Source organism: Puma concolor, chromosome B3 (assembly GCF_028749965.1).
Source record: "Puma concolor isolate L17-30 chromosome B3, mPumCon1.1.hap2, whole genome shotgun sequence".
NCBI lineage: Eukaryota > Metazoa > Chordata > Mammalia > Carnivora > Felidae > Puma > Puma concolor.
This window is the reverse complement of record NC_141672.1, coordinates 11,957,807-11,971,876: the sequence shown is the minus strand read 5'-3', so window position 1 is coordinate 11,971,876 and position 14,070 is coordinate 11,957,807. Positions and strand designations below refer to the sequence as shown.

Sequence of the window (14,070 nt, the reverse complement as noted above, 5' to 3'; positions counted from 1 at the left end):
CAGTAGACTTTGTACATATTCCCAAAGGCAGAGATTAGCCTAGGTGTTTAACTTCAATTAATTTAATCCACAGGAGAGGAGAGATTATGTGTTACCGTAATTAACTATATCAGTGGTTGAATAGTCCACATCTGTTCACTTAGCTCTTAATTAGACTCACATTGTAGTTCATGGGGGTTCCCTAAATTTTAGGTTAGTAGAAGATGAGTCTTACGTGGTATTCAGCTTACTAACCCTTGAGCCTAGAGCAGAGTTTGGTCCTTAGAAGAGGGTCAACAAATATTTGTTGAATTGAGTTGACTTTGGTCCAGATTTTATCCATTGCAGTAACCCTTCTAGAGCATTATTTCATCTAGCAGTGACCTGGGGTACTGGGTAAAATTTTGTCTGAGTGCTAACTTGTACTCATTTTAATTTAGTAGGGACCTAAGTATGGGAACAGACACACAATTTACACACAACTTCAGAGTTTAGTTTTTTGTTTGCTTTTAGTATTAGAAGGAACTATGAAGATCATCTAGTTTAATCCCCCCCTCATTGCTACAGAGGAGTCTGTCCATTTTACATTGAAAGCATTCTGGGGCCATATTTAAAATATCTAAGTTCTTCTTTAAGGATCTTGCCTCTTACCTGGCAGAATATTTAAAGGTTTCCAGTCTTCCTATGTCATGCAGTCTTTTGGAATTCCTTCCCCCAGATCTCTCTTCTGGTGCCATTCCAGCTGCTTGTGCATAAAATCTTTTTAACAATCATTATCTTTGGGGAAAACTACTTGCTGCTAACTCTTTAGAAAATGTTTGATATGTTTTTTAAAAGGGATTCTAGTCTCAGTTCAATAAGCTTAGTTGAATTGTAATTTTTACTTGCTTAGGAAGAAAACAGACCTTCCAATGACTGATTTGAAGTCCACAGAGTAGCTTTAGAGTATTGCATGATAAAGTAAATTTTATTTAGTGTATAGATTCAACTAAGATGTCAAAATTTATAAGCTTATAGAAAGTTTATTTGATGTATTATTATTTGTGCTGTAAATACCTCAGGGCAACTTTTCATCTTTCTCCATACCCACAGGGGTCTTCTCTTGGTTCCTCTTGATGTTGGAAGTAAACGTTTGATAAAGAGGATCTCAGGAGGGAAAAGGAAAGGTGAAAAGTTGGTTGCTGGGTCAAACTCTTCTGAGCAGGGCATTCTTAATGTTCTTTTTGGTTGGGTGTATAGTCCTCTGGGAAAGAATTTTAGATGGGGTAGATGGTTTTATCATTCCCGAGTTAGACAGTTTGGTTGGGGAAATAAGTTTTTTTTTTTTTTTCTGAATAAACTTCACAAAACATCATAAAATCACAATGCATTGTACATTGATTCATGAGCCCTTCTTAAGTTTTACCACAAATGAAAACATTTCCTTACATTGAAACATGAATGGTAATTTAAAACTGGTTTCATGGATAATTCATTTCAGCCATTTTTTTCCTCAACCTCACCTACTTATTAAATCTAGAGGCAGTGAGAGAGAAGTTTTACTGTTTCAATGCTGACATTCTCCCTCCCTGCATGTATGAACTTGTTGCTGCTATCATTTGGGAACCCCACATATACAGGAAGGGAAAAATACCAAAATGGAGTCTCCAAAGTTGATTTGACTAGTGTCTTAAACTATATCCAACTTTGGAACAATACTGAAGTATACTCGAAAAAAATAATGTGCTATATTTCCCCCACCAAGGAAAAGTTGATGACAGAACAGTACTTAATTTAAAGGATAGCATTAATATATGACATGTAGCTAATTTTATTCTCTAAGGCAAAATGTTTTTCTATATCACTTCTAGAAGATCCACATCTTGTAATTTTGAAAAGATGTAGGTAGTAGGGTTAACTACTGAAATTTGGTTAGGACTGAAATTTGGGAAATAGTATTTCTAACTTATATCCATTATGATTCTAAAGGAATTTTCAGTGGGATAGAATCCTCCAGGATTCAAATAGATTTTTGGTGACTGGGCTTATCAAGAACATAACATTTAAAGGTGGTACATTTAGGAATAATCAAGTTATATGAGGAAACTATAAAGTCTGATGGAAAATCTGATGGTACTGGAATGTTGATATTATCCCATTGTAAAGTATAAAGTATATGTATCTTACTTTAAGATAAATACATGACACACAAAAAAGGTTAATTTAATCCCTTTAAAAGTAAAAAAAAAAAAAAAACACTAGATCTTAAGTTATTTCTTGCTAAGAAGTATTACATAACTATTCTGAAATTATCTTTATTATTATTAATTGTTTTTCCCTGGACATTGGGTAACAGAAGACAAAGGAAATCGAGGTAAATTAGGCACATGGAAAATAAAAAGCATGTAGTCATTTTTCTTACATTGTAACATATTTTGCACTAAGAGTAAATAAAAATAAATGTCAATTTGAAATAGCAAGCATGCTCGACACTAACCAATTCTTCACACCACTGTAAAATTGTAAATGTAATATCATTAACTAAGAACTTATTAATGTTTGATGCACATAGAGTAAGTGTAAAACAAGGTTATTTTTATGTAATGAAACATTTATAAATTGTTATCTATTTTGATTCACATATAAGTGTACTATATAAAAGCACTTTGTAAGCGCAGCAGAGATTATCATTATAATGTATAACTATTGTCTTTGATGATAAATAGTAAACCTAATTTTAAAAACTTAAAACATCTGGCCAAGCAGTTATTTCTTCTATTTTTAAATTAACAAGTTTTCTGCTTTATTGCTTTTACTAAAAGGCTTTTATTTAAAAATGAAGGCTAAAAGAAAGCTAGTTTATTTCTAGAGTTTATTTTTCTTCCCATTAAACTTTTTTTTTAACTTTCTAAATTATCTTTCCTTTAGTTTTTAGTGAGTTTTGTTGAATAATAACGTAAGTAGCAGCAGTAATATATAAGATACTATTGTATGATGTGCAGCTATATGGCAGATACTGCTTGCCTAGTCTTTAGAATTTTGAAGGTAACTATTTAATAAACCAATGTTTGTATTCATAAAATAAAATGTTTCCTCCCCAACATGCAAAATTAAAAAAAACACACATAAATAACCATTATCATTAGTTCACAAACATATGCTACGGACCATCTACTATATATTATTTTATAGCTTTTCCAATGTAGTTTAGCTAACATTTTAGAAATATGTATTATTTCTAAATTCATATGCCTGTTTAAACTTCATTATCTCAAATGATACTGATAGAATGTCATGAAACAGTATCATAATATACATATAGACATTATTTTGATGCAATAAACATGTGATTTTTAAGACTTTCTTAATAAACACACATGTTTATTCTTTGCTAAAACATGTTTCTGCAAGTGCCATACCTATATTTTGCAGGTTTTTGTTTACCCGATTAAGGCAGTCTAGCTGAAAACTTCTTTTGCCTTGAAAGCTTGTTTTAATTAGTATAAAAGCCCTAATTCATTAGATGAAACCATTGTTTTTCCTTCGAGGAAACCTCTCCTTCACCAAACCGATAAGCTGTAAAACATGGGTTTGGCACTGAAACATGCATTTTTATATTTTTGCTCCTTACTAACCAGATAACACATGAGATGCAATGCAATTTCCACGAAAGAAACCGTGCATTATTGGTATTTCTGAGCACGAAGCTATGTGACCCCTACTTGATGTGTAGACACTGCTGGTGTGGCAATTGCATCTTATGTGGGATATATCTGGAGTTTTATTATTTGTTTTAGAGTGTCATTTCAATGTAATGTGCTGTTCTTTGTGTCTTTGTTGTCTCTTTTTTTTCCTTGTCCCCCCAACAGCATTTTGTCCCGCACAGGGAAGAAGGAAAACCAAGATGCCTCCAATTTGACAGTGCCCATGACCATGTGTCTTTTTCCTGTGCCATTCCCACTCACCCCATCTCTAAGACCGCAGGTCAGTTCCATCAACCCTACTGTTACTCGCTCCCTCCTTTACAGCGTCCTGCGAGATGCTCCCTCTGAACGCGGCCTGCAAAGTCGTGATGCTCACTTGTCAGACTACCCTTCTTTGGACTATCAAGGCCTCTACGTGACTTTGGTGACTCTTCTGGATCTAGTTCCTTTACTCCAGCACGGCCAACACGGTGAGCATTTAATCAAAATCTTTGAGAATGTATGTGTATGTTTATGGATGCTGGAGACCGTTGTTACTGTAATAAATTGCTTAAAAGGTCTTTGTGTGGCTAAAGCCCTTCTTATATGGAAACTTAATTATGGCTTTTCCCATCCTGTCATTTTTCGCTCATTTATGACCAGTGGGATGTTACCCAGGTCGGCCTACATTTGGAGGGGAGTGGGCTGGAAGGACGAGTAGAGCTGTATTGGGAATTTACCTGCTTATCATGGAGGTGCTTGTTGGAATTATGATTTGTGGGCTAAGATTTAGAAACCTGCCCCCCATAAAATGTAAGAGATGGAGCCTGAAGGGCACGTCAGATCCGCTGACTAATCCTGTGATTTTTCGCGGCAAATCACAGAATCTCCCTGGGACTTACTTTTCCTGTCTTTTAAATCCGGGAGGTTCGATAAGAATAAATCTCTAAGAACTCTTCCAAATTTAACCAGCGATCACTGGTTATTATTACAAAGTGTTGGCGGTCGGTATGATATATGGTGCTGCTACAAGCTGTATGTGGCATATACTACACACTATTAGGGGTGCTTCGGGAGAGTGACCTGAGAGCATGCTTCTTTGCCTAACGCTTTCCCTTTCCACAGTGTGTTTTAGCCAATGTCATGATCTCACTTGCTTACCATTTTCTAACCCATAAAAAGGAGTACAGTATCTCTTGTTTAACTATTCAGTATTATATTTGTGAGAATCAAATGGAAAACCATGCAGTAAGAAAAGGGATTTTTCCAGAGAATGAATGTTTAAAACATTGGTTAGAACAGCATTTTAACTTGAAAACACTGATAATTTGGTCTCTGGAAGTACGATACCCAAAGTTTCACTGTATAGAAAAACTGGAATTTGGGAAATGAGTGAGTTGTGGGAGTTATTTCTCCCTTTAGTTGCAGCTAGCTCTCCTAAGAGAATGCTTAATGGTTTATTAAGATGTGTTCCTAATTAAAAAATTTAAAAAAACCCACTTTCTTAAAAATGATGAAATAATGATTGTTGAATTTGTTTTTTTTTCTTATATTTACAGTTCTGTATTATAGTGAATATAAAAAAATGTAGAAATTTGTAAATTTGCTTGTTGTGTAACTTTGTAGTTGTTTTGAGCCCAGTCACTTTTACTGTGATCCCTGTACCCACTCAGAACTTCAAAGAGATGACTCTCTGAACATAAGACTGCCAGAGCTTACTGTGGTGGTGGTCTCATCAGTACTTTTCCTTTGTGACAACCTGTCCTGAGGTCACTGTAGACCTGCCTGGTCCTGGGCTGGGCCACTGTGTTAGAGCCCCTTTATTAAGATAAAAAGCATTCAGTTTGATAACTCACAATCCATTTAACTGCAATTTAACTGTGTTAAATTACAACAATTTCAGGGGGAATGATGTATATATATGCTTTTTACCTACAACTATGTTGCGACTTTACTCTTCACTGTTATCTGTAGACTGTGTTCTCTGTTCTTAGAAGAGAGGAAAAAACTAGACTCTCCCTTAGAGGTAAAAAAAGCAGTTCAGCAGTGTTTCCTAACAACACTGGAATCACTGAGGGAGCTTGAATATGGAATTCTGGGTCCCACACTGGGATTTAGGAATAAGAGTCGCTGAGGGGTGTGTCCTGGGGATCCAAATTTTTACTGAGCTCTCTGGGTGACTCTTTTGTGTACTGAGCGTGTGAACTACTGTTCCAGGGCTCGAGGCGGTGTCTCCACGTGGGGAAGGGCTGTGCACTGGTGAGAGCTGCATTCCTGACACAGTTCAGCTACCAGCTGTCAGGCGATCTTGGACCCTCACTTTCCTTCTCCGGGCCTCAGTTTCCTTACTTGAAAGATATTCCAGATTGGCTCTCAGGCCCCTTTCAACACTAATGTTCTGTAACTACATTACAATGCAACTAAGGTGTCCTTTATGCACAGCCTCATTTAATTCTTAGTAAAACAACCTATGACTTTTACGTCTAATCAGCTTGAGGCCAAGGTTGACTGACCCTCACTCACCAGCGTGCAGGTGGCCTCATCCTCTCTGTTGTCAGTTGATGTGCTTGTTGAGATGGCAGGTTAATTCCATGATAGTTGGAAATAACATTAGGCATCAAAATTGCACTAAGAAGGTAAATCTGCTGCGAAACAAACAAACCCAATAATTTTCTTTTATAGTGGACAGAAAAGTGATCCATATCTTCCTTGTCAAGTCCTGACTGATGACACACAAATTGGGAGATCCAGAAGTATCAAAAGATATATTCAGTAGAGGTGTCTGAGTGGCTCAGTTGGTTAAACACCCAACTCTTGGTCTCAGCTCAGGTCTTGATCTCAGGGGTGTGAGTTCAAGCCCTGTGTTGGGCTCTGCGCTGGGCATGAAGCCTACTTAAAAACAGAAAGATATATTCAGTATATTGGGATTTGGTGTACATGCATTCTAAAGCTAAATAGTTATGGTTTTTTTGAATGTCCTTTATTTTTGCTCCTTGTGCAGGTAATAATAGTAACACTATTAATATATTTAACAATGGCCATACTTGTGGAGCACACATTATGTGCTGTGTTAAGCACTCTATATTAATCTCATTTAAGCCTCTTAACAGTCCTTCTAGAAGTGAGGTAGGTACTCTTCCTCTCCCCATTTAAAGATGTTGATAGGAAGATTACCACTAGGTAGTACATCCTTCTGTGATAATTGATAACTGAATGCACAGGGCCACACAACATCAATTTACAGCTTCCTTTCTTTGGCACCTGCGGAATATGCTGCTGTACTGGAAGATGCATGTTCCCTCATTGCTCAACACTCCAGATGTAGGAAGACTGTGCTTTTTGGTTGATGGGGCAGGGATAGCCTGGCTTTATTTCCGGTCCTGCCCTTGACTTTGCTAAAACTTCCGTTGGGTAAATAATCTAACATCTTTGTGCCACAGTTACTTTGTGTAAAATGTAATGATGGTAAGAATGCTAGACAACATTTTAGGATTCATGATCACGTGGAAAGTGCTTTTAGTTTCTAAAATCAAGGAATAATAGGAATACCCAGTGTTACTGAAGATTGATAGAGGGTTGAGGAAAAGCTCATGAAATCGATATTTATATTTCTTAATGCAGTTATTCACCAGTCATTTATTGAACAAATATACTGTCTATGCACTCTACTGAGCATTATGTTTCAGAGCTCTTAATAAGAAGGGAGCAAAGCTGTTTTCAATTTAAGCCAGTTCATAAGAACTAAAAATATAGAATTGGCATATTTTGTTAAATGGCAAAATATTCAGTGACTGATTACTCACTTTTGTTTTGTAGATCTTGGACAGTCGATATTTTATACAACTACATGTTTGCTACCCTTTCTCAATGATGATATTCTGAGTACTTTGCCCTACACGATGATATCAACGTTAGCTACCTTTCCTCCATTTCTGCACAAGGATATTATTGAATATCTTAGCACATCTTTTCTACCAATGGCTATATGTAAGTTCAATCTTACCTAATACTAGATTCTTTTAACGTATTGTACGAATGGAATTTGCTTGCACTGTTTTAGGCTGTAGATTTTCAAGATTATAATGGAATCACTTGCTATATACATGTGCTGTGATTTAAATTGTCATTTCAGCATGATGATTATGGAGAGAATCAAAGAAATGAATGATGATTAGACCTTAGAATTGTTTTACTTGCATAATTTGATCTTATAGAGTAGGAAGAAAACATCAAGGCATGGTCTATTACTGACATAGAAACTATGGTATTTTGTGTAACTTAAGAAAAAAGTATGGAGAGAGTGCTGCCTCAGGTATAGAAATTCTTATCTTTTGCACCTGAAGGCAGAAGGTTGTGATGGGAAGAGCAATAGACAGTGTCAGGACATATAGATCCTAGTTTCAGCTTCACTTGTAAATGTGCTGTGTGGTGTTAGGCATCTCACATGGTTGAGACCTCATCTCCAGAATGATGCTAGCATTAACTTCCCATCACAGGGATGTTGTGATGATAAAGTGAATCAATACATATGAAAACACTTTGGAAAAAGGCTCGCAACTCATGTGCAAGTTTGTTATAAATGTGGAGCTGATTTGAATTCTGTTTCACTTTTGCAGACTTTTTTTTTAATTTTATTTTTAATTTTTTTAAAATTTACATCCAAATTAGTTAGAATCTAGTGCAACAATGATTTCAGGAGTAGATTCCTTAGTGCCCTTTACCCATTTAGCCCATCCCCCTTCCCACCACCCCTCCAGCAACCCTCAGTTTGTTCTCCATCTTTATGAGTCTCTTCTGTTTTGTCCCCCTCCCTGTTTTTATATTATTTTTGTTTCCCTTCCCTTATGTTCATCTGTTTTGTCTCTTAAAGTTCTCATATGAGTGAAGTCATATGATTTTTGTCTTTCTCTGACTGACTAATTTCACTTAGCATAATAGCCTCCAGTTCCATCCACGTGGTTGCAAATGGCAAGATTTCCTTCTTTTTGATTGCCGAGTAATACTCCATTGTATAGATAATACCACATCTTCTTTATCCATTCATCCATTGATGGACATTTGGACTCTTTCCATACTTTGGCTATTGTTGATAGTGCTGCTATAAACTTGGTGGTGCATGTGTCCCTTTGAAACAGCACACCTGTGTCCCATGGATAAATGCCTAGTAGTGCAATTGCTGGGTCGTAAGGTAGTTCTATTTTTAGTTTTTTGAGGAACCTCCATACTGTTTTCCAGAGTGGCTGCACCAGCTTGCATTCCCACCAACAGTGCAAAAGAGATCCTCTTTCTCTGCATCCTCACCAACATCTGTTGTTGCCCGAGTTGTTAATGTTAGCCATCCTGACAGGTATAAGGTGGTATCTCATGGTGGTTTTGATTTGTATTTCCCTGATGATGAGTGATGTTGAGCATTTTTTCATGTGTCGGTTGGCCGTCTGGATGTCTTCTTTGGAGAAGTGTTGCAGATTAATTCTAATAGGCTTTCCACACATGAGAGCAGAGAGAAAAAGCCAAATTGGGTTGGTTTTTATGATCAAAATCCTTCTAAAGTATTTTGTAAAGAAATGGATTACGAGGGGTGCCTGGGTGGCTCAGTCGATTGAATTTCTTACTCTTGATTTTGGCTCAGGTCATGATCCCAGGGTCGTGGGATCGAGCCCTGCATCGGGCTCTGGGCTGAGTGTGGCACCTACTTAAGATAATCTCTCTCTCTCTCTCTCTCTCCCTCTGCCCCTCTCCCCTGCTCTTGCGTGCTCTCTCTCTCTCTTAAAAAAAAAAAAAAAAAAGAATTAGATTATGAATCAATCTATACTTCAGTGGATAACCTGAAAAGATTGTGGGTTTAGGAGCCAAACAGATGTAGATTTAAATCACAGCTCTTCTGCCAAACTAGTTTTGTGGCCCTAGGCAAGTTACCTAACCTTTCTGTTTCTTACCTATGTAAGAAGAATAATCATAATAGTTGCCTGGGTGGTTGTGATAACAGAGATGATTCACCTGGAAATTGGTAAGGTGCTGGCTGGCTCAATGCCAGGTGTTCACTAAGTGTTAGTTTACTGCTCTCCTTCCCTAAACTTTTGTGCCATTAAAATACCTTTATTGGTCACATTCGATTCCTAGTGACCATTTTTCACCATTTTTAATTTTATGTGCTTATCATCTTATTAAAGTTGTTGCTATGTAATAATAGTGGCAAACATAGGTACCTTTAAGCTACATTACTTATTTTATAGTTAAGCTTAATTTTAGCTAGGGAATTATAGTTTCATGTCTTTTTTTTTTTTTTAATTTTTTTTTTTTAACGTTTATTTATTTTTGAGACAGAGAGAGACAGAGTATGAACAGGGGAGGGGCAGAGAGAGAGGGAGACACAGAATCCAAAACAGGCTCCAGGCTCTGAGCAGTCAGCACAGAGCCCGACGCGGGGCTCGAACTCACAGACCGTGAGATCATGACCTGAGCCGGAGTCGGGCACTTAACTGACCAAGGACCCAGGCGCCCCTGTAGTTTCATGTCTTTTAAGCAAAGAGTCTGTCTTCTGCCTAAATTTTATGGTGATTCAGAAACATTAGCAGACCGATGGTATGGTTCAAGCAATAGATTATTGATCATTCTCTCTTTTTTTTTGTTCTGTGTGACCTGACAAGCACTTGCTTATCAATAGTCTTAGAATTGTATAGTTATGTTAACTGTGAAATTTAGGCATAGGAATTCATCTTCTTATTATTTTTAAAGAATTACAGGTGAGGAGGAGCATCTTTGTAATAATTAATCTTTTATTTATTTATTTATTTTTTTATTTTTGGACCTCTTTTATTATTATTGTTATTGTTGTTTTTATTCCCCCTTCCTAAGAAGTCTTTTTTTTTAATTTTTTATTTTATTTTTTTTAATATATGAAATTTATTGTCAAATTGGTTTCCATACAACTCCCAGTGCTCATCCCAAAAGGTGCCCTCCTCAATACCCATCACCCACCCTCCCCTCCCTCCCACCCCCCATCAACCCTCAGTTTGTTCTCAGTTTTTAACAGTCTCTTATGCTTTGGCTCTCTCCCACTCTAACCTCTTTTTTTTTTTTTTTTTCCTTCCCCTCCCCCATGGGTTTCTGTTAAGTTTCTCAGGATCCACATAAGAGTGAAACCATACGGTATCTGTCTTTCTCTGTATGGCTTATTTCACTTAGCATCACACTCTCCAGTTCCATCCATGTTGCTACAAAAGGCCATATTTCATTTTTTCTCATTGCCACGTAGTATTCCATTGTGTATATAAACCACAATTTCTTTATCCATTCATCAGTTGATGGACATTTAGGCTCTTTCCATAATTTGGCTATTGTTGAGAGTGCTGCTATAAACATTGGGGTACAAGTGCCCCTATGCATCAGTACTCCTGGATCCCTTGGATAAATTCCTAGCAGTGCTATTGCTGGGTCATAGGGTAGGTCTATTTTTAATTTTCTGAGGAACCTCCACACTGCTTTCCAGAGCGGCTGCACCAATTTGCATTCCCACCAACAGTGCAAGAGGGTTCCGTTTCTCCACATCCTCTCCAGCATCTATAGTCTCCTGATTTGTTCATTTTGGCCACTCTGACTGGCGTGAGGTGATACCTGAGTGTGGTTTTGATTTGTATTTCTCTGATAAGGAGCGACGTTGAACATCTTTTCATGTGCCTGTTGGCCATCTGGATGTCTTCTTTAGAGAAGTGTCTATTCATGTTTTCTGCCCATTTCTTCACTGGGTTATTTGTTTTTTGGGTGTGGAGTTTGGTGAGCTCTTTATAGATTTTGGATACTAGCCCTTTGTCCGATATGTCATTTGCAAATATCTTTTCCCATTCCGTTGGTTGCCTTTTAGTTTTGTTGGTTGTTTCCTTTGCTGTGCAGAAGCTTTTTATCTTCATAAGGTCCCAGGAATTCACTTTTGCTTTTAATTCCCTTGCCTTTGGGGATGTGTCGAGTAAGAGATTGCTACGGCTGAGGTCAGAGAGGTCTTTTCCTGCTTTCTCCTCTAAGGTTTTGATGGTTTCCTGTCTCACATTCAGGTCCTTTATCCATTTGGAGTTTATTTTTGTGAATGGTGTGAGAAAGTGGTCTAGTTTCAACCTTCTGCATGTTGCTGTCCAGTTCTCCCAGCACCATTTGTTAAAGAGACTGTCTTTTTTCCATTGGATGTTCTTTCCTTGGATCCATTGGATGTTTCTAAACATCCATTGGTTGTTTGTCAAAGATTAGTTGGCCATACGTTTGTGGGTCTAGTTCTGGGGTTTCTATTCTATTCCATTGGTCTATGTGTCTGTTTTTGTGCCATGTAATAATTAATCTAAATTTCACTCTACCCTCCTTCTTAGGAATAAGTTAATAATTTAGGGAGAGGCATTGAATATATCAGGCCTCTGAAGTTATGCTTCACTCTGATCAAGCATTGTGATGACTGGCAATTTGTTTCTTCATCCCTGGTTATTAATTTCTACTTAATTAGAAGCACAGACCCCAAAACATGTCTTAAAGTCACATTAGAATCCTTATTTCTTTAAATGTGTGAGCCTTGGCAACTGAGGGGAACAAAATATTAAGTTGAGTCTACAAAATGTGTATGAATTTTAATACTTATTGCTAGATTAACTTGGTGTTCATTTAAATTGTGAACAAGCTGTTTATGTCTCTGGGGCTCCATTGTGTTTTCAGCTGTAAAGGGGAGTTTTGGAAAACATGTTCCATCTCTAAGGTTATTTCTGGCTTACTAATTCTAGGTTAAATAACATCAATCTTATTTTATGTAAGAGGCACATGTCTTCCTGTAACCTAGTTGTTGATCTAGTTCATTTATCTCTGTTGCTCTGGTTTTAGTTTCTTACTTGTGACTTCCATTTATTGTTACCATCCCTGTGGGTTGAGGAGCCTTTAAATCTTTGAAAATAAATGGTAGTAATACCCTTTTTCAAAAAAAGTTTATTTTTTGAGAGAGAGAGAACACATGCACGAGTGGGGGAGGGGCAGAGAGAGAGGAGATAGAGAATCCTCAGCAGGCTCCTGTTGTCAGTGCAGAGCCTGATGTGGGGCTGGAACTCAAGAACCACAAAATCATGACCTGAGCTGAAGTCAAGAGTCGGTTGCTTAACCGACTGAGCCACCCAAGCACCCCAGTAGTAATACCCTTTAAAACCACATTCTATTAAATGATTGAGGTGTTGTTTTTTTTTAATGTTTTATTTATTTTTGAGACAGAGAGAGACAGAGCATGAGCAGGGGAGGGGCAGAGAGAGAGGGAGACACAGAATCTGAAGCAGGCTCCAGGCTCTGAGCTGTCAGCGCAGAGTCCTATGCCGGGCTGGAACTCATGAACTGCGAGATCATGACCTGAGCCAAAGTCAAACGCTTAACCGACTGAGCCACACAGGCGCCCCGTTGAGGTGTTTGTTTTTGTTTTTTTGTATTTGTTTCTTTGCAAAGACACAGCCCCAAAGAATGAGGGAATCGGGTTCCAGATTAATCACGTGTAAAGGAATTGATGTGAGAATATGTGTCTGTTGCTTGCATCCATGTCGTTTCTGTCTTTGGAAGTTGTTTCGATGTCTAGAAATTGTGACCGAAATGAGAGAGGAGCATTTAACTTCTTCCAGAATGTTTTCATTTCAGGACGGAGATGTTAGGGGATTAAGGAGGCAGCATTTTCTGAGTATTTGATAAAATCTTCAAGACAAGACAGCTTTTATATCTTTGGTGTGGTGTTCACAAGGTCAAGATGTAAAATGTGGACAGTTTTTCAGGTGTTAAATGTTAGTGTCGTTAAGAACGTAGACTATGAAGCGCCAAGCTCTGAAGTGGATCTAATGAAGTATTACGGTTCTTCCCATGGAAGGGCTGTGCGTGTTTGTCAGTTACGCCCTCCCATCATTTTTGTCAATAAATCTAGTACTGTGGCTTTATTTTAAATCACTCCTTTTGAGATGCTGCAGAGAAAACTGCAATTTATTATAAAAATTTCATCTGACATAATCTTTTCTTTTTAACTCCTTCCACAAATAAGATATACTTCTTTTTATTCTAAATGTGTGCAATAGGCTCTGTTTTTTGTTTTTAAAAATATTAAAGGAGTACTAAGAATTGAAAAAGTCATTAGCATTTCACCACGGAAACCTCTTTTTTTTGCAATAAAGGGTCTGTGATTTGTGGACCAACTTGAAATATGGATGTTGGGAAGATGATATGGATATTGGCAAAGAAGAGAAAAGCTGATCCCAAATGAACATTAATTGATATAGGCTGTGTTATTTCAAAGATGATAATAAGACTGAGCGATGATATCGGTGAAAGACCCTTCTAGTGTATCTTGGTAGCCTAGACTTAAATTTCCTCAAAAAATCACTTACCCTTAGGAAAATAAAGGTTCATTTAGATCTTTGCACTTAAAAGCAATTGTGTG

At 37.4% G+C, this 14,070-nt stretch overlaps 1 protein-coding gene across 22 annotated transcripts in view; it reads left to right on the top strand.

Annotated features, from left to right (window-relative positions):
* UNC79 (unc-79 subunit of NALCN channel complex) overlaps nucleotides 1-14,070 on the top strand; it is a 282,253-nt gene that overhangs the window by 46,848 nt on the left and 221,335 nt on the right. For 12 of the 22 annotated variants that reach the window (XM_086708936.1, XM_086708937.1, XM_086708923.1 and 9 more), the window contains 3 exons: nucleotides 2,315-2,332; nucleotides 3,828-4,132; nucleotides 7,458-7,628. The exons of 1 other annotated variant lie outside the window; for it this stretch is intronic. In XM_086708936.1, the coding sequence (XP_086565062.1) occupies nucleotides 2,315-2,332; nucleotides 3,828-4,132; nucleotides 7,458-7,628 (494 nt within the window). The remainder of the gene's footprint in view (nucleotides 1-2,314; nucleotides 2,333-3,827; nucleotides 4,133-7,457; nucleotides 7,629-14,070) is intronic. 9 more of the 22 variants (XM_086708939.1, XM_086708940.1, XM_086708927.1 and 6 more) reach the window with 3 other exon arrangements.